The sequence below is a fragment of the Crocodylus porosus genome, unplaced genomic scaffold (genome assembly GCF_001723895.1).
Source record: "Crocodylus porosus isolate Cpor-Errol unplaced genomic scaffold, CroPor_comp1, whole genome shotgun sequence".
Lineage (NCBI taxonomy): Eukaryota > Metazoa > Chordata > Crocodylia > Crocodylidae > Crocodylus > Crocodylus porosus.
The window spans coordinates 33,127,786-33,147,525 of NW_017728914.1; the positions used below are offsets into that span (position 1 = coordinate 33,127,786).

General features: G+C 54.7%; 1 protein-coding gene across 1 annotated transcript in view; it reads right to left on the reverse strand.

Moving 5' to 3' along the window:
• The window catches only part of FLT4 (fms related tyrosine kinase 4), a 46,436-nt gene that overhangs the window by 18,596 nt on the left and 8,100 nt on the right, over positions 1-19,740 (reverse strand). The window contains exons 2-12 of the mRNA XM_019535210.1: positions 18,533-18,807; positions 13,643-13,755; positions 12,653-12,815; positions 12,397-12,536; positions 11,089-11,260; positions 10,662-10,779; positions 9,753-9,907; positions 8,779-8,941; positions 5,460-5,604; positions 2,206-2,314; positions 289-648 (exon numbers count right to left, since the gene is read on the reverse strand). Coding sequence (XP_019390755.1) covers positions 289-648; positions 2,206-2,314; positions 5,460-5,604; positions 8,779-8,941; positions 9,753-9,907; positions 10,662-10,779; positions 11,089-11,260; positions 12,397-12,536; positions 12,653-12,815; positions 13,643-13,755; positions 18,533-18,807 — 1,913 coding nt within the window. The remainder of the gene's footprint in view (positions 1-288; positions 649-2,205; positions 2,315-5,459; positions 5,605-8,778; positions 8,942-9,752; positions 9,908-10,661; positions 10,780-11,088; positions 11,261-12,396; positions 12,537-12,652; positions 12,816-13,642; positions 13,756-18,532; positions 18,808-19,740) is intronic.

The following is a 19,740-nucleotide window of genomic DNA, read 5'->3' on the forward strand; positions in this document are numbered from 1 at the left end:
CCGGACCCCTACGGGAGTGGGAAAGAAGTCTGTGAATGGGGCAGAGGGAGCTACATAGAGCAATGGCAGAGGCCCCAGCTTCTGCTGGCGGAGACACCAGTACTGCAAGCTTGCCCTTGCTGCTAATGGCTCATTCGCTCCAGCCCCTCCTGGTCCTCTCCATGTCCCTTGCTCTGCACATTTATGCAAAGCCTGTCCCTTGCCTTGTCCCCCTTCCACCACCCCAGCACATGGGGCCCATTTAGGCTTTGTGCATGCCCTCTGCCCTCCCGAGCCCTGGCTCCTCACCCTGAACCGAGATGTATTTCTTGTGGCAGTGCTTCTCTCGGGTCTTTCGGTTCTGCACCTCGCAAACATAGTCGCCCTCCTCACCCAGCGAGATGTTGGGAATGGTGAGCAGCAGGGTGGCGTCGTTGGAGTCGGGTTTGAAGTGCAGCTCCCCTTGCATCTTGGTGGCATAGTGGTGGACGTTCTTGCAGTCGAGCACCAGCGGGTTGCCTTCCTCATCGTGTAGCTTGGAGAGGTTCAGCCGGTACCACTGCAGGTTCTCGTAGGTGTAGTTGTCGGCATTGCAGCTCAGCTGGAGGTCTTGCCCCTCAATGGGCTCCTCCGATGGCTGAGTCTCGATCTTAAATCCATCGGGAATGGCTGCCAGGAAAACAAGGCATGTGTGGCTGAGATTTATGGCTCATCTGTCACTGAATGGCCTTACAGGGTAGAACTGTAACTGTGCTGAACTCCCCGAGTCGACCCTGTACACAGAAAGCTTTCCAGAGCACAGCTGCAGCTTTCACATTTTGGCAAGTAATAACTATGGCTAGCAGGGGTCGCAGGTGATGCACTGAAGACCTGAGCTCAAGTTAAGACCAGGTCACAAGTCCAGCGAGGTTGGGAGGTCTGAACCTTGCGGTCAGTCTAAGGCCCCTGCTACACATTACATACACTACACAATGAATTGCACAATAAATTTAGACCAGCCACACATGCAAAGTAATTATCGTGTGATAAAAATGACTATCCAGCTATGCAAAGGGCCAACCAGCTATAAAGTGAGTTCTTGAAAGAGTGTAACAAATTTACCACTGGTTTCTATCCAGCTTTCATCTGAATGTGTAGCAGGATCCTAAGTGTTAAAACAGGTTTCTAAGCTGCTTCCACTAAAAAAGACCTTGCACCCACCCTTTGCACATTGAAGAGGTGTGTATGCAGACAAGGTTAAGTGCCCACCTGCCCACACAAACAACAGCTCTGTGTGCGTAGCCTTGTTGCAATTCATGTGGCTGTGATGGGCTCTTTACACGTAGGGATGAAGACCAGTCCCCCCCCCGAACCGTTTATACTCTCAAGAGCACGCTGAATCCGCACCACCAGGGCATCCTGCAAAAATCCCAGACTCCCCAGGACAGAGACTTGGGCCTGTCTAGCAAGGGGGAATGCTGGTCAGGCCTATATAATGGCCTCTTATACTGCATTTCCCTGTCTTTTTTGTGCCTTAAGCCAGTTCTGGCAGTCTCCAAACTTTAACCACAGCTCTCTGGGATTCACCTCTTCCCTGCACTCCCACCAAGCGCCTTGGGAATGGAGCACAACCCCTTTGGGCCAGTGCAGTTGGGCCATACAGCACTAGGGGGAGATCTTACACCAGACACACCTGAGAGCCGCACGCTCCGATTTTGCCGCTGCGACAGAACAAGGCTGCAAACTCTTCCTTCAGAGGCAAGCAGGAAAGTTGCAAGGGGAACAGAGAGGACTCTCAGTCACACTACCATTGTGAGTCCCTGAAGATGCCAGCACGGGCACTGTTTTTCAAGTACCAGATGAGTAAAAGCCTGCAGCAGCGACACTAGCTGGCACATAGTGACTTTTTACTTTGAGGCTGAGTTTGCTGCCAGGACCTTGAGATGGACCTGCTGCAGGCTGCTCCGTGGGGTCATGCCTTGACCTGATTTGGCAGCTGATGCCAACGCATAATGTTCAGGGGAATTTCTCATGGTGAGTGCATGACCCAAGTGCTCTGGGATCAACTTGAGTGGCCTGATGGCTTTCCAGGTGGAGCTTACAGTGCTAATTTTGACCTACAAAGCCACATATGTCCTGGGACTGGCCTATTTGAGGGCCTGCAGACAGGCAGACAGACAGAAGGGAATGGAAATTCCCAGGCCATGGAAGGGATGGAAATTGCCCTGGCATATTTGTGGTACTCACTGGTTACATAGAAGTAGATCAACCGCTCATCTCGGCCCACTTTGTTGGAAGCAACACACTTGTACATGACGGAAACGTTGGCTTCCTGGATCACCAGTTTGCTGACGGTCTGATAAAGGAAGCAAATGTCAGAATGAATGATAGGGGGAGACAGGCTCTTCTTGGGACAACACAGGGCAGGCAGTAAAACACATAGCAAATTCCTCTTCCTCACCCCCCAAAAAGCCATAAAGTGCTGTTCCACTCTGAAAAAAAGAGAAATGGTGTAAAAACTGGCCCCTTGGTCTTCAACAGGCTTCTGTACATTTAGAAATCAAATCTTCCCCATCTAGCATCTGGCAATACCTTTTTTGGCTTTCTATGACCATTGACAATGCAGAGCCAATATGGGGTGCATACACACGTATTAAGTAGACTTAAAATAAGGTGACTTATCTAAGCCAATTCAATTAACACATGTTGGAGTGTATACATGTACAGCTGCTTGACATGGTGAACAGCCATCTTGTGAGCTGAGTTGACTTACCTAATGAGACTCAAGATAAGACACCTGGGAGATGTATTATCTTACACCACATTTAAATTGATTCTACATGTGTACAGTGTGACAGTTAAGTCAACTTAAAAAAGTTAAGTTGACTTAACTGCCAGAAAGTTAGTACATAGGTGTATGCACCCACGGCTACTAGATAAGGAGCAGGATCCCATTCCTAATCATGCCTCAGAAACAGGATTGTGTGCTAACTTCCAGCAAGCACATGAGGGCAAGTCTCCGGAGGGCTATGGAGAGTGTGGGACTCTGCCAGGGGTCCTCAATACCCTCTAACTATTTAGTAGAGGTGAGGAAGAGTGAGAAGGAAAGAGCTTGGATAGATTTACAGGTTCCAAATACAGGTTTGTGGGACTTGGGTTACCGTTTGGGTACAAAAAGCCCATCTGCTTATTTGTAACTGGGGCACAGGTAGATGTGGAGTCCTACCAGGTTGTTTTTACATTTTATAGTTACCTTTCACATCAGAAGGGCACCTTGGCCCTCATTCAGGAAAGCAGATCTGTTCAGCAAAGCAGTTAAGCACATGCTTACTGGCTATCTGAATTCAGTGGGCAGTAAGCAGATGCTTAAAGTATTTTTAGCGTAAGGAGAAATTCAGGGGCCTGAAAACGCCATGGATCTCACCGCTTTAGGCCATTTTTTCTGCATTCTGTAAATCCCAAGCTTTCATTTAGAAATTTAAAAAAAAGCCGCTCCCTTTTCCCATTGCCAAGATACAGCCAACACAAAGTAAACAGCTCTGTGGCTGTTGTTTGCTCAACATTAGAGGAAACTGTCTCCAGCAAAAACAATAGCATCGACAGCAAAGATTGGAATTTGCTCTTCCTCCACCCTCTTCACCTCGCGGAGGTACGGACTTCAAAGCGATGTGTTATTTGAGCACTTTCCCTTTGAAATGCTCTGTGGTATGAAATCCTGGTTTCCTCTTTTGAGTTAAAGCAACAAGACAGTGCAGAAAGCTATGACAATACAGTATCTCAAAAGAACAAGAAAATGCAAAAACAATTAAAGTTCCTATAACAAGGATAGTTTGCTCCTCCTATGCAGCCTGGATGCTTTAAGTGCTAAGCATGAACAAGGACCCCAAGCACTTCAGTCGTGCGGTGAGGCCCAGAGAAGGAGTCGGAGGAGAAACACAATCTGAGGGCACGACTTCCTTTCCCAAGTAGCGCAGTGCTCTTCTCCCAGAGCTTTGGAGGCTCCCATTGGTTTCGCTGTCTGAGGTCCTTTGGATATTTCATTAAAGTAACCCCTGACGAGCAGGTGCATGGGAGGGGCAGAGGGGAAGAATATATGGGAAAGAGGAGGACGGGGCAGGAGAAGGAGAAGAGCCAAGGGAGCTAGCTGCTAAGAGAAAAGACGAAAGCCACGCTACGAGGCGCCAGGTGCCACCACCAGCGCCTGCTACACCTCTCGGTCACGTCGCCCTTCATCCATGAACAACTGCCCCCAAAGGGAAGGGGCTGGAGCAGAGTCACAGGCAGCATCTTCCCGCCTGCCACCCTTTCTGGCACAGCGACGAATTCCTGGCCGGGGCGTTGGAACCGGACGGGACTTCGGAGGTGTGTATGAAAACAGGAAGTGACTTTAGGAAACAAGGAGCGTTTGTTTGTTCTTGAGCCTGTATCCCTCTGTGCGCGTTTGGTGCCTGACACCCCAGCCCGGAGCAGGAAGTTAGTCATGGCGGGGCGCACATACTTCTGACACTTATGGCTACCAGAGGGATGGAGAGACACAGCTATTCAGCGCTGGCCAGGCTTTGCCGTGTCACACGTCAGAAGGAGGGAGTGGAGTCCCTTCCAGGGAGGAAGCATGCTGCGAGAGCCAACGGCTTGGGCTCCATGGGGCATGCATGCACTCCCACGCTTTCATTCACGCCGGCACTGGCCGGGTGTCAGCCTTTCCACGCCACCTCCGCTTACTGGCTTTTCCCCCAGGCCAAACTGAGTCTCAAGTGAGTGGTTGTTATCCCAGGATGGTCAGAGTCCCATCCTGTCCTTCGGGGATAGGTTGGTGTCTGATTTGCAGCAGTGGGCTGGCTTTCCCCAGCTGATTGTCTCTACTTCATGTACTGGGATTCTGCACCTGAGAAGTGATGCCTGTGTCCAAGAGCAAAAGCATGGGGGTTTATGGGACAGAGGAGAGTGTTTTGCCTCTGGGGAAGGGATAAGGTGGAACCTAATTACAGCGGGGAACAACCTTCCCTCGAGGTTGGTTTGGTAGAGACAGGCTTGAGATGTTTATCAGTTTGCAGGGAACTAGCCTGCCAGCATTTCTCTGTGTCTTGGGCCCCCTCTCTCCCTGGCTTGGACTTTTGCTTCACAGCTTGGTTGCTGGCTGGCAGCAAACCCACGAGGCAACAGAAGACGGTAGTGGAAACCCCCCAAGATCTGCCCCTGGGTGCCCAGACATGCCCTCTGCCTTCCCAGTTGCTCCGGCTGGTCCAGCAGGCTAGATGGCGGGGAGCTAATCTGAACTGAACTACCAGCTGCACCGTACTGAGACTCCTGGCAGCCCCAGGCGAACTTTTAGTATTGCCCCCCACTTCACCTTCACCAGAGATAATGATAATGATAACAATAAAAATTACCATTTTAGGGCCCCCTTTCTGTCTGGGTACCCGGTTCATCCATGCCCGTGTCCGGCCCTGACTACCAGAGAGCTCTGCATCACAAGGAGGGACCTAGAGAAACAGCCTCACCTTGTTTCTTCCTTCTACAAACTCTGTCCAGGTCTCGATGTTCTCAATGGGGTTCACGGCGTCCTGCAGCGACACGTCCTTCCAGTCCTTGCACTCGGGCATCCGGTCCCGCTGATGCCGCTTTGCTGCCCGTCGCCAACTGCGATAGCAGGGAGGGGAGAAAGGGAAGGGAGAGAGGGTGTTAGCTGGGAAGGAGACAAACAGAGGGCTTGAGACCCGGAGGGCTCCTTGCACTGAGACAAGACGCACTTTTTGGGCTCGGTTACAATACTTCACGTCCCAATGGCATTTGCCACGTGGGCAGGTCTTACCAAACCCCTTGAGCTGGGCAAGAGGATTACTTCTGTTCAGAGGGAGACACTGCAGCAGGGAGAGGGAAGCAACCAGCCCAGCATGGCCACTATTTTAGCTACAAGTTTGTCCTGGCCTCCGAAAGCAGGAGGAGGCTGGAAAGGGAAGCCAGTCGCTCCTGCCGAGGCCGGTTTCTGGCTGTGCTCTGAATCCACATTACGATTCTCCGGAGCTGGATCCGGAGCGCAGAGGGCTGAAATGCCACCGCCTGGGGCTCGCTGCCGGGGAGCGATTGCATATGTTTCTGCTCCCCCACCTGGTGGCTCAGGTCCACCGAAATCCTGCTCTGGGGCCGAGGGAAACGTCTCCGGCACAGATGCTGAAGGCAGTGAAGAGAGAAGGGGCACAGGGCAGAGCGACGCTGCTCCACGGGTGCATGGGGGTAAGGGCAAGGGGGAATCTGCCGGGAGCGCAGGGCAGAGGGCTCAGGGTTTTGCGGGCCCCAGGATCTGTGTAAACAACAGGAAGTCAGGAAGAAGCCTCCTGCATCCTCTGGAGCTGCACTAAGCAGAAACGCCGCGGCCTTGGGAGACAGTGCTCATAACTCACCGGCCCTGCTGCTTCCTGACAGGGCCACAAAGCGCTCGTGTGCTAGTGGAAATGCCCTGGCTTCCTTGCCCCTGGCAGCAGTGCCTTTGTGGCCTGGGTGGTTGTGCAAGTGTGACATTTCCTCCAGGCCCTGTGACTCTCCTCTCTGCCAGCTCCTGCTGCCTCCGCTTCGCTCTCTGGATGCATCCGCACACAACCTTTCCCTTGAACCGCAGTGGGGACCAGAGAGCGAGCGAGCCCCCCGGAGCCAGCTGCCATTTGACCGCTGCATCACCTATTTTGAGCAGGGTGCGATAGCACAGGGATGAAAAGACTTGGGACCCGCTACACAAGCACCTCGTAGGAGGCGGCCTGCCCCAGCACTACGGGCAGTGAGGGATTTTGCAGGGGGAAGTCTAGTGTAGACGGGGCCTCCCAGACACCCCTCACCTTTACAGCTCATCATGCTGAAGGCCATGCACTGCAGAGACCTATTCCTGCCACAAAAGGCCAGCAGGATCCTTTCCAGAGCCTACATCAGCCAGTGGAGCTGGGAGAGAGGATTAGAGGGTCCCCTAGCCCCCAGAGCCTGAGCATACACAGCCCCTGGCCCCTACTGCTTTGGTTGTAGTCCCGCACATCACAGGCTGCCAGCGTTTAAATAAAGAGAGGGTGAGGAGCAGGTGTCAGTTTTTGCCTTAGCAAGGGGCAGGGAAATCCTGGCCTGGAGCTTTGCACCTGACCAGTGGTGAAAATGAGGCAATGACGGTGAAGTGAGATCAAGGCCACAGAGCGGGTCAGTAAGAGGACCCAGGAGTCCTGGCGCCTCCCAGTTGACAACTGGCTCCTGGCCTTGCCTCCTATTGCACTGTGTAATGGTGTAAATGTTACACGTGCACACCGTGACTAGAGGTCTGACGGGTCTGCAATCATTGACCGCACAACCTTAACGATGTCACGACCTGCTTTTCCTCAGAGGAGCACCTCGTGTTACATCACACCTCTTTGGTGGGAAAGCTTGCAATGCTCACCTATGCTCCCGAGTGGTCACCGTGGGATCGACTGCAGTCCGTGAGACTGCATGACTGGTTGTGCACGAGATGGACAGGAGTTCAAGGGTGCGAGAGCTGAGGTGGGTGTGCAAGCTGCGGTGTAAGAGGTGTGTGAGCATTGGGCAAATACCATGCCCAAGTCAGTGATTTTTGGCTCATATCAAGTGGGGGCATCCGAATCACAAGACCTCCAGGCTTGGGTCTGCATGTAGGATGCCTGCCAATGGATTTGGGAATCTCTAAAGTCTCAGGGTGAGAGCCTGGGATGGAGGACACTCGCCGGTTGTAGCGCCATACGGGGTATTTCGAATGATTGGGTGCTGCCTGCTCCATCGATATGGTTTTTGGAACGACTGAGTTCTGCTCAAATCGATTCGATTTGGAATTGATTTGACCTGGAACATGAAATGTGTTAATAGAAAAAAAAATTGGTGTGAAATCTTGTGTATGAGTAAGATCCAGTGCTGTGAGGTGGGACGCGCGGGAGGCGGTGGGAGTTGAGAAGGGAGCCTGGGCTGTGGGAGATGATACTCCGAGACAGTGGAGTATACTCGAATTTGGCCTGAAGTACATCCCGAACCTTTCATCTGAAGGAGTGGGTAACATATAATTTATCCCTTTTCCAGTGACATGCCGAGTCCCCGGTGGGAAAGGTACAGAAATCTTCACTGGGGGAGAACAGGGGGCGGCGGAAGAGGAGCTCCACCACCTTGGGGAGAGTGCTGACGGGAGCGAGCACTGTTGATTTTATGTTTCCTGTTATTCTCTGTATATTTGTGTCGTCTGTTTATACTGGTTAACCTTCCATGGTTGTTGTCACTATTGTCTTTTAAATACAGTCTTGCGGTTGAACTTTAACTGTGGCCCATTTTAATTATCGCCTCGGGGTGGGGCCAGGCCGTAGGCCGGTGCCCAAAGGTATCTAACCCTGTGAATGCACCACTTCTTGTCAGGACCCAGGATTTCTTTGAGAAGGCCTAACAACCCTGATTGACTTTAAGAAGCCCTGGGTTCTTCACCTTCTTGCTCCAAGTCGTAGACAACACCACTCTCCACGTACCAAAGCGCTGTCCAGCAGCCAGTCTCCCCCATCCTATTGGACATGCCCAGCTCTGAGGGTCACCAAATCCATTGGCAAAACGAGGGTCGAAGGGACCGCGGGGGGGGGTCACATCTAGTCCAGCCCCCTGCTCCAAGCAGGACCAGCCCCAGCTACATCATCCCAGCCAGGGCTTTGTCTACCTGGGTCTTAAAAACCTTTGAGGATGGAGAGTCCACCACCTCCCTGGGCAGCCTGCTCCAGGCCCAGGAGCTTCTCCTGAGTGACCTGACAGGGACCCGGGTGCCCGGTCCTCTCCTCAAAAAGCCAGGATAGGAACAGGACTTACAGGCTGCGTCGGGAGAACATCCGGCAAGGCATCCACGGCCTCCACTGCCACTGGATCGTTTCAGGTGCTGGGATGCCGTAGACCGTGCAGGTGAGGGCCTGATGGCTCCGGCGGGAATAGATGCTCGGGGAAGACGCTTCCTTCTCGTGGATGCGCGGAGGAACTGAAATCAGCACAACGGCCGCCTGCATCACCTGGCACCATCCTGGCTGCCCCTTTGTTGAGCTGCCATCTGGACATGACCCCTTCCCTGTCCTGCTCTATTAAAAGATGGGTCTCTGGAGCTCTCTGGACTTCATGTCAGCTGAGTCCAGCCGCAGGGGGCTCCGGGAGGCTCTTGGCCGGGTGGTGAACTGATGCAATGGACCTGAACCTCTGAAATGTGGAGGTGGGTGCACGGTGGGCGCTGCAGGGTAGGTTGCCTTCCCCCGTGGGACATCACTGATGTATCACAGCAGCTTCTGGCAACCCACCACCGCAGTCCGCTCCTGTCAGGCCCTCTCAAGAGGCACATTCAGCAGGACCAGACCATCCCAACAATGGGGTCCCTTCCTCCTGCCCCACCTTTCCCTGCTCAGACGTGTTGTTTCCATATTGAAGGGATGCAGGAGGTTCCTAACTCATCCCTGGGCTAACTCCAGTGGATTGACATGGGTGGAGACTGGGTGAGTGATTTGCTGATGGGAGCAAAGGAAGTTGCAAATACCAGCCTCTGGAGGCCAGTGGCAGAGCCAGGAAGAGGCCCCCAGGTCTTCTGGATCCCAGCCTAATGCCCTATCTATGAGGCCACGCTGAAAATGCCAGGTGTCCTTATCTCGGCACAACAGGAGGCGTTTCAGGGGGCTGGGGAAGGCGGTGACAGCTCCCAGACAGAGCCGTCTCCCTGTGAAACAGTACAAAGGGCCAACGAACCCCCTGGAGACACCCCAGGGACAGGAGGCCCCCTGGCCACCCGCTGCCTTCCCATTCCTTACCATTGACGACGAGCTGGAGGCTGATGCTCTGCTCCAGCCCAGCCGGCCCGTTCCTCAGGACCAGGGTGTACGTCCCAGAGTGCTGCTCCGCCACGTCCTTGATCTGCATCGAATATTGAGATTGCCTGTTGGGAATTAACTTTCCATCCTTGTACCTGGGGGAGGCAGAGAGAAAACGCATGCACCCGGAGGAACGCTCCCGCCGAGGCATGCTCCAGGCTGGGGGGCACATGGGGGTTTCTGTCGCCCCACTTTCCTGAGGAAACAAAAGAGGGGCCTTCTGATGTCCTGGAGGGACAGACTCTAGCACCAGGAGGCCTGGGTTGCAGGGCGCCCAGCAGTGCAGGATGAGGCCCTCTGCTTTTATCCTCCATGCGACAATGACCCTAGCTACCCAGCCAGGAGAGGAGCAGCACAAATGCAGCTCTGCTCAGCCCCTTGGGCAGCGTGGCAGTGCCCAGATCCGCATCCCTGCCGCTTGCTTTCAGCACACACCCTGCTTCCCTCCCGGGCAGGGGGAAGGTGCCCACCATTGCAAAGTAGCCACCTGCCCTGTACATGGGGGGCTGCGGGCGGCGAGGACAGAGGAGGTCGAGGGATGGGAGAGCCGATGCAGCCAAAACCAGAAGTCTGACTCCAAGGGCCCATTAGGAGCGCTCTCTGCCCTGGCCGGCTGCCAGCTGCCTGGGCTTGAGCCAAGGGAGAGCTCTTCCATCAGCGGCAACTGCGGGGATCTCTCAGTCAATCCCGTTAGCCAGTTCCTGCCCCCCCGGAGTGCTGGAGGGAAATCTCTCTCCCCGACAGGGCTATCCCCAGACCCGAGAGCCCCAGTCCTCCTCGCTCCCTCCGCAGTCCTGCTGGCATGACTGGCGGGTCCGAAGGAGGGGCGGGCAGGGAAAGGTGCGTTACCACTGGAACTCCGGCTGCGGGTAGGCGACGACCTTCACCGGCAGCTTCACCACATCGTCTCCTGCCGTGGCCTCGATCACGGGGCCCTTCCTCCACTCCACGTTGATGAAGGGCTTTTCTGTAGGCACCGGGGAGGGAAAGGAGATGCATGAAAGGACAGGCCCTCCAGCTGCTCTACGAGGAGTCAGCCACGTGTGGCAGGACCACGAGTGCTAGGAGTGCATGCCAGTCAGTGTGTGGAAACAGGGCTGTGCCCTTGCTGGGGTGTAAGGAAACTGCGAACACCAAGCTGCCAGCTCAGAGCTGAAATGCCGGCGGCCCCCAGCTCATCCTTGGCTTTGGGAGCTCTCACTCTGCTTTCAGGCTGTCTCTCCCCGCCACCTTCCCGGACCCCCACCGCCTGGGACACGGGGAACATCCGCTGTACCGTGCACGATGACGTCCGTGCTCTCCTGGATTATCTTCTCCCCATTGCTGGCAATGCACTTGTAATTCCCCAGGTCCTGCTGGCTCACGTTCTGGATGATGAGGATACTGGAGAGCTCCGTGTGCGTCTGCTGGGAGCGCCTCTCGGGGACCTCTGTGGCGGCCCGCTGCAGCTGCCAGTTGGAGTGGGTAGAAAGAAGGGGGTTAAAAAACAAGATGGGAGCAGTTTGGATGGGTTTCCACAGGAGGAGTCTCATGGCTTGGAGGGCTCCGGTCCTTCCCCAGTTGCTTCTCCCCGAGCCATTGTTTGAAAGATGGGCAGCTCCATTATCTGCTTCCATCCTTTGGGACCCGCTCAGCCTGGCAGCAAGCCAATCCTACAGGTCTGGGATTGTGCCAGGCCTACGATGAATCAGCCTGCGGTCCAGGTACAACTAGACCAGGAACCCTGCCGTGTTTTTACCTTTCTGAAGTTCACCAGCAACGTTACCATTGAGTACTGTTTTACAGGACAAAGTCTGGCCCGTGGCTGTTCTACCCCAGCACCTGCCAGCTGTATTTTAATCTTACCAGGAGCTAGGCAGGAGCTACCGGCATGGGTGGGCGTCTCAACAAGGAAGGAGGTCACAGGTTCCCTGCCCTGCCGCCTCCCACATTTAACCTCACTCAAATGCTGAAGTGGATGTACAACAAAGCCAATGGCACACAATAGCCCTGGTAAAACGCAGGGTAAAGAGGCGCACAGCAAGGCCGCTGTGACAGGAACAGCTGGGCGAAGCAGCCACTTCCGCTGCCCTTGACAGACGCAGGCACTCGGCTGCAAGTTGCAGCCCTGAAAAGCTCAAATAACCCTACTCAAGTCAAGGATGTTTGCAGTGGTTTTGCACCTGTGGAAACAAAACTGGCACTTGACCTGCAGGCTGCCAGAGAGAGGCAGAAAAGGACGGCTTGACTTTCCCGGGAGTGAGGGAACAAAAAGTTCCCTCCTCCACCGGCTCTTGCTGCATAATGGCGAAGAGGGACACTCGGTGGGAAGCAGCCTAGTCGCCTGATCTAAATGGGATGCTCAGGCCTCAGCCAGGCAGGGTGGCCACAACTGGGATCTGAGCCTCACCATCAGCCATGGGGGGGGAGCTCACTACCTGGCAGAGAAAAAGAGGAAAACAGGATGGAAGTTAACCCTGGACACCACGTGCCCCAGTAGCCATCGCTTCCTGGCCTGAGAACAGCACCAGCATGAGTGAAGCACCAGTCTGGAGGCTGAATGTATGGGCAGCAGCTGGGGGTGGCAGGAGGGTGTTTCAGGTACCTGTTTCCCAGGATAATCCCACTGGAAGTGCACTCCGGAGTTGAACTCAGCCCACACAGTGCAGTTCAGGACCAGTTTCTCCCCCACAAGCAGCTCCATGGCCTTCTTGGGAAACAACTGGATGTCGTACAATTCATTCCCTGACAAAACAGAGGTGAGAAGAGAAGCCATTCCTGAGTGAAGGAAATACCGCGTGTCCACAGGCACATTGAGGAATTCAGCACAGCAGGGCAAAGGGCGCCAGATACCAGCCTACCTGTGATGTGGACAATGAAGAAATTGGACTTGAAAGGCTTCTTGTCAATGGCGGTTTCACACTGAATGAACCAGGAGTCCTTGATCTGGCGAGTGGGGACCAGCATCCCCTTCTTGTTGTCCCAGACAATGCTCTTCCCATCGGGGTAGAGGTCTGAGAATGGCTGGAAAGAAAGCAACCGTTTGCAACATCTGCCGAAAGCAGAGTGGCATCTTTCTCCACTCCTTGTCTTTCATGTGAACCAACATGTCCTGCCAGCGTTTCTTGGGGGAGCGGGAGACATGCAGCAATACACCTCGCTGGACCCCTGCCCTCCTCCTGCCTCCAAGTCCTTGTCATCTAGGAGCACCAACAGCCCAGCAAGTCACAAGCGGGATGGGACTGAGTCTTCCAGGAATGGGAAAGGATAGTGATAGCGGAGGAAGCTGCCACTGCCATCCCAAGCAGAAGCCCCAAAGGCATGAGTGCTGACCTTGTGTGGGGGCCTGCCTGGGCAAGGGGAAGGCCCCCGGCCCCCAGAGGATCCCAGGAGACCTTTGCACAATAACATGGCTCATCCTGGAAGGATGTCATGCCATTGTACCTAGCCACAAAGCAGGCTGAGAATAGAGTTGTTTTGAATGAGGAGCCCCTGGTCTCTTGGGGACGCTGGCCACCCAGTGTGTCTGAAGATCTTGACGCTCACTGCAGCAGTGACCCCAGGGGTAGATGCGAGCGGGAAATAGCATTTAACAAAGATTTTACAGCTTCAGTGGGCCAGAGCGATCCAGCAGGAAACCTGCGGGCCAGGCTTCACAGATGGCTCAAAGGGCCTGGTCAGCACCGCTCCAGCCAGCACATTGAATGAGGAAGCCAGTGGCTTGCACTTTCCATGGAAAATCTGCCCCGTGCATTTCCCAGCCCTGGCAGTGTCTACTCCAGTTCTTCTCAGCCCATTAAAACACACAGTGAAAGCAGAGAGGGTTCATGGGGGACAGGCAGGTCTCCTACCAAGTGCAGCGTGACGTTGAGGTCCGGGATAGACACCAAGCAGGGCACTCGGGTGGTCTCTTTCTTGTTGATGAGGAGCGTTTCCGGTCTGTTGATAAAGGGTTGCTCGAAATCTGAGAAAAAAGTGAGGGAAGGGGCAGGAAGAGTGGGGAAGGGGAGGAAGAAAAAATGGGTGACTTGCTGGCAAGGGTCACCCCAGCACGAGGGGGACCAGGAGGGCCACCTGGGCATTCGGGCGCTGGGAAGTTTAAAAGACCACCTGTCAACCTTGGACACACCCAGGGAATAAGTGAATATATTACTTATATTCCCAGGGAGCATGCTGGGTGGAAAGAAAGCAGGAACCCATTGGGAGCCTGGTCTGCCCTTCGTCTCCTGCTAGGACCTTCAGCCTTCCCTTATGGGAGCCCCTGCCCTCCACTCATATCCTCAGTGCTGTCTGCACTGGGCACCTCCCCTTGGACCACTTCCCCAACTCAGCCAAATGCTATTTTTTTAGAACAATGGTCAAATTTCGGCAGTGATTTAGCCACCAAAACCCTTCATGTAAAAATGAGAAAATATTCTGGGGCTTCGGGTTGCAGGCACTGCTCCAGGACTTTGCAAAAGAGGCTCTTCTTATTTGCACGACACCGCTTCTCATGACACCTTGCTAGCCCTGTGACACTGGGCAGAGCCAGCACGGACGTGCGCGTCACGAGAGAAGGCAGCCAGTGCGACCTTCCCACCCGAGGAGGAAGTGATGCATGGCCCAACGGTATGCAGATGTCATCCTGCGGAGATCCCGGCCAGGAGATAAACAGATGAGCTGAGATATCCAGGGCTTTCACCCCACCTCCGCTGGACTCTCACAAGCACAAATATTGACAGGAAGAGCGGAAACACCAGAATTAATCTTTGAAGCTGCCTCGGTAAAATGCTGTGTCTTAGGCTAAACCCTTCCGAGCCCTCCAAGAAACCGTGTTGGGCCTCAAAGGGAACATCCAGCAAACAGACGCCCCAGGGGGCACTGTCCCCCCCAGACTGCTCAGCATATTGCCCTGATCAAGCAAGACAAGGGCCCACATCTTAGGGCCCCCGCCAACCACCAACACCAGTGTGTGGACCATCCAGTTCTGTGGCCTGGACGATGTTTGCTATCAGCACAGCTCTGTGATGCAGCACCTCTCACTGCCCTCAGCACGGTGGGACAGGATAACTGGGTGATGCAGGAGACGGGGAACGAGACGCACCCCTTTCCTCTCCAAGTCTAGCTGAGGCCTCCCGTGAGTGACTGCCCTCAGGAAGCCCATCGTGGACCAGGACACTGGTGTGCCAGGCTCACAACGAGATGGCCCCTGGCCCAGGGAAGGGCTGCGCTATGCGAACGGGCAGGGCCTCCCGGCAGGACCTCTGCCGCATTATTCACTCTCCCTTCCATCCACATCAGGACCTGGAAATAAAAGTGAGGACAAATGGCAACTTTTCAATGACGACCACTGCACTGCATAGGAAAAGAGCTCTTGATGCTTTTCATGGCCATGGAGCCACGTCATAAAATCCAGCACCACCAGTAGCCTCCTTTCAGGCAGCCTCCGCCAAAAGAGGATCAGCGTGATCCATCCCCTGCTCCCCATAGCCCTATGTTAGCCGCAGAGTCCTTCCCACTTCTGAGCGCAGCAGCCTGCCACATGTTTTTAGTGCAAGCAATACAGCAGTGGTTCCCAAACAAGAGGTCATGACCCCCAATACGGTCGAAGGACTTAATGAATGAGTTTGCAAAGCCTCATTACAGTGATTGGGACTGGCTTGGAAACCCAGTCATGGACTGACTGGGAATGGGACTGCCCTGGAAAAAAAGGGGGAACTGCTGCAGGAGAGGCTCATGCTTTTAGGCTCCAGTTTTAATTCCAGCTGCAATGCCAGGAACCGAACAGCCCTAGAAAACAAGCAACCTTCTCATCCCTGGGAGATTGCACCCGTCAGGTCAATACTGAGATCCCCCCCAGCCGGGGCCGCAAGAGAGGTTTGCTGCAAATGCCGAACAGGTGCGAAACACAGGCTCTTCTGTTGCTTTCATCCATACAAGGCTTTTGCCGTGATTTCTTTTACTCATCAATTACTTGATTGTTTCAGGCAAAGGGTTACTTAATCCCTGTGGCTGTATATAACAGGTCCTCCAAAGTACGCTTGAAGAACAGCCACCGATAGTTTTCTAGAAAGCCTCAAACCAGACGAGGAGATGAGATGATGAATTTTTGGGATGGAAATTCCTGCCAAGTCCTTTCTGCTGCTGGCTGTTGTTTTCAGTTTGGTAATGGAGGAAGATTTGCTCTGAAATAGCAGCACCACGTTGCCCACGAGTGCTCCTTCCCCAGGGGCAGAATCCAAGCGTGGACCCATAGCTAATGCCCATAACTCACACCAAAGCAAGCACAATGAGCTTTGAAATGCCTGCACCATATCTGTCCTCAGCTGGCTTCTCCTGTGAAATCTGCCCACGTGGACACTGGAAATATTTCTTACATGGGGAAGTGATGGAGCTGAAACAAGATCTGGGCCCAGGGCAGGGAGGACTAGGTGAAATTCTGCGGCCATTACGCAGCGAATGCCTGCCAGCAGCTGGTGCATGCATCTGGGATGATCTGATACTTTACCCCTCTTAGACGGTGCAGCCACTTGCCATCCAAGATGAAGATGCCCTTGGAGTCAGGACCCAACGGGTCAGACTTTAGGATCTAGTCCAATCCACCTCTTGCACCATTAGGTACATAAGGCAAAAGTCAACCATTGCCAACTAATCCTACCCTCCGCTCCTCCAACTGATTCAAGTTGTCGACTAGGACGGTCATTGCTTCAGTCGCCCTCTTGCTGCAAAGGTTCCTTCTGCCTGGACACCCGGAACAGGGCTTCTACAGGCAGCCTGTTGTTTGGCTCTTTTTTAAGAGTGATTTGGATGGAGAAACTCTGTGTTTGCTTTTAGCAGCTGAGGTCTGCAGATTTGCTTCTCCATTTACTTCTGTTTCTTTTCACTGGTTGTTCATGGAGCTTCAATGGTCAGAGAGACACTTAACTGTCCATCTACTTAGGTACTTACACAAACCCTGATATCACAGCATCGGAGGAGCCTCTGGCACTCATGGATGCATCTTCGCAACACACCTGACACAGAGAAGGCTTATCTCCTTTAACAGGGCGGGAGCCAAGTTGCAGAAAGTTTAAGCAGCTTGCCTGAGGGAATCCATGACAGGGACCAGAGCTGATCCTAGATCTCTTGCATCTTGGGCTGGCGCCTCAGCCCCCGAGACCCTGATGCCTCCCCACCGGCGGCCCAGACTGAGCTGCTTTTCCACTGCAGTCATCGCAGCGGCAGGAGCAATCTTGCGTGTGCTTTTCTGGTGCTACCCTGGCCCTGCCAAAAATGTTGTCTTATAGATCACAATCTTCCCAGCTCACGGTGACAACACAGACTAGAAAAGGAGCAAATGATGGCCCACTCCTTCCAGCGGGCAGATGATCCATCTTCACAGCATGAGCTTTTAGCTTTGGCGCAAGCAGAATGGGGGGACCGTCAGTGAGGGCAGGGAGTTAATGCAGCAGCTCTTCACCTCTGCAGACCTTGGGGTTTGACTCAGGTCACACAGTTGCATCTAATAAGAGACACAATTCATACCTGGGGGACAGACGCTCTTACAGAAACTTGCCTCCTAATTCTGCCTGGCGTAGCAGCGAGTCTCCAGCCAGGTGAGGCCCAGGCACCACAGAAGGCGGCTGATATAACTGGACGAGGTTCTGCAAGTCGGGGCTGATGGGCACGGCCACATCCAGCCGGGTCTGTCGGAGCCTGCCTGCGCTCTGCCCTGTCCCCTGCCGCCTACGGGTCCAGCACTGCACGGAGCACCACAGGGCTCAGCCCTGCACCGGGGCTGCTCTTCGCAGAGCCCGGCAGCCCTTGACTTTTGTGCAGACTGAGCTCCTCGAAGGGCCAGCGCTCTGCCCGGGGGACAGCGCGGAGCTGAAAATTCCTGCATTCCAGACGGACGGGAACAACCCCCCGGCACCGCTGTGATTGAATCCCGGGCAGAGCAGAGCTCCAGCCGCCCTGCAGAAGGGGACGGATATTGGTCCTCTCAGCATGGGGGGACAGCCCTCCGCCCTCCAGCCGCCTTTCTGCAGACAAGAGGACGGGCATGTTTATGGAGGAGACTTGCAGGATATGAGCGGTGAGCTCAGCTCTGGAAGACGTGTCGCTGCCTGAGGGCAAGGCTGCACTTTGTAACACTTCTTTCATTCGGTCCGTGCCCCCTGCTCAGTCATGCTGGCATCTCCGATCTCTTGGGGGCTGTCTGCTTCTTGGGGTCCTTCACGCCCAGGGGTCGATGCAGCTCCAATGGAACTGGACAAAAGCAAGGGGTCCTCCCCCCCCAGGGACCCTGCCAGCCCACAGTCACTTTTCCCCAAAACAGGCCTTTCTTAACACCTGTCCTAGGGAACTTCCCACTCGCTCAGAAGCTCCCGGGGCCAAGCAGGTCCCAGCGCTGCAAGCCTCTCTCAGCTACAAGGATGTCGCCCCTTCCTCAGATTTATGCCCAGAGCAACACAGTTTTGCTGCGCCCTCAGTGCTAGGTGTGCCGTGCTGCCAGGCCACACCGAAGAGACACGGGTCTAAGCCAACGGGAGGGCTGGAGCGACAGGGGAAATGATGGGACAGAAGCGTGCATGGAGGCCAGGCTGGTCCCAGCATCAGCTACGTGTTTATCAGGCTTCTTTTAGAGAGGGGATGGCCCCTTCCTGCCAGGACCGACTCTGACCGCTCAGCTGCTTCTCCTCGGTGTACTCCCTGAAGGGTTTGGTGTGGCCCGGCTCCCCCAGCCCTCCCTTCGCCCTTGCCCGTGAGCCCTGGCCTCTTACCTCTCACAAACACGTAGGTGCTGACCGCTGTGGTGCCCTCAATTTTGGCTTTGATGTACTTGTAGTAGCAGCAGTAGTAGCCTGTGTCATTAGCCTGGGTCTCCGTCAGCACCAAGATCTTGCAGTAGGGCTTTGCGTGAGTGCCCTCGCAGTCGTCCTGCCGGACGGTCCGGCTGCCGCTGATGCTCACCAGCACGGCTGACTCGCTCTCCTTTTCGCTCTGGACAGGATCCGCCCGGCCCCCAGGCCACGACCACTCCAGGGGGTGCTGCCCTCTTCACAGAAACAAAGGAAGAGTTAGCCAGGCCCAAGGACTCACACGGCTAATCCACGCTTAGCCTGTCCTCTCTCTGCACAAGCGTCTGGCTCCCACCCTTCATACCAGACCACGCTTCTTCCTGGGACTGACCAGGGGAAGGGGGAACCAGATACTCCCCGAGACCAGCTCTGCCCAAGTCTGTAGGTGCCCAGGTGAACGCCGCTGCGTGGGTGGTGCCCAGAGGGGCAGGGGCACGGCCTGTGGGCCGAAAGGGGTGCAGTGTGATGATGAAAACCCACGGCTCCACGAGCCCAGCCAGTGACAAAGAGGAAGAGAGAGATGCCCCCTTTCCTGCAAGACACCAGCACGCTTCATCCACGGAGTCTCCCTTTCCCGAGCGCCCCTGACTCCACGTGCGACTGGTCTGCTCCAGCTCTCACGAAACGATGGGTGTTGCCCCCTGCCTAGCTCCCGTAACACAACGGGTGTCTCATCATCTCCTCCGGGGCCCATGGTTTCACGCTGCTCATACTGACTCCAGAGCAGGATGCAGAGGGAAAGGATCTGCTTATCCAAGATCTCCCTCCCCATTACTCAGAAGAGTTTTCAGCAGTAAAGAAAGCATATAGACATGACACCCTCTGCCTCTGGCTCATGGCTGGTGACTCAGGCTCGGGTGTGAAACAGGGAGTAGGTAGGAGGACGGAAAGGGGAGAGGAACTGACTGGGAAGAAAACAGCAGAAAGGAAGCAGGGACAGAGATGAAGTCAAGGAGAGGGAAACCAAGGGGAAGCTAGAAACTCATTGAACTTCCTTGAATCCAGCTGTGGGGCCTATTCATCCCTCTCATATTGGCAGCCAGTCGCCTTCCAGCACGGTTGTTCAGGTGCCTAGCGTGCTCCCTGCGGGCCAGCTCAAGCTTCCCCCGGGCTAGAAAGGATGGTCAGCC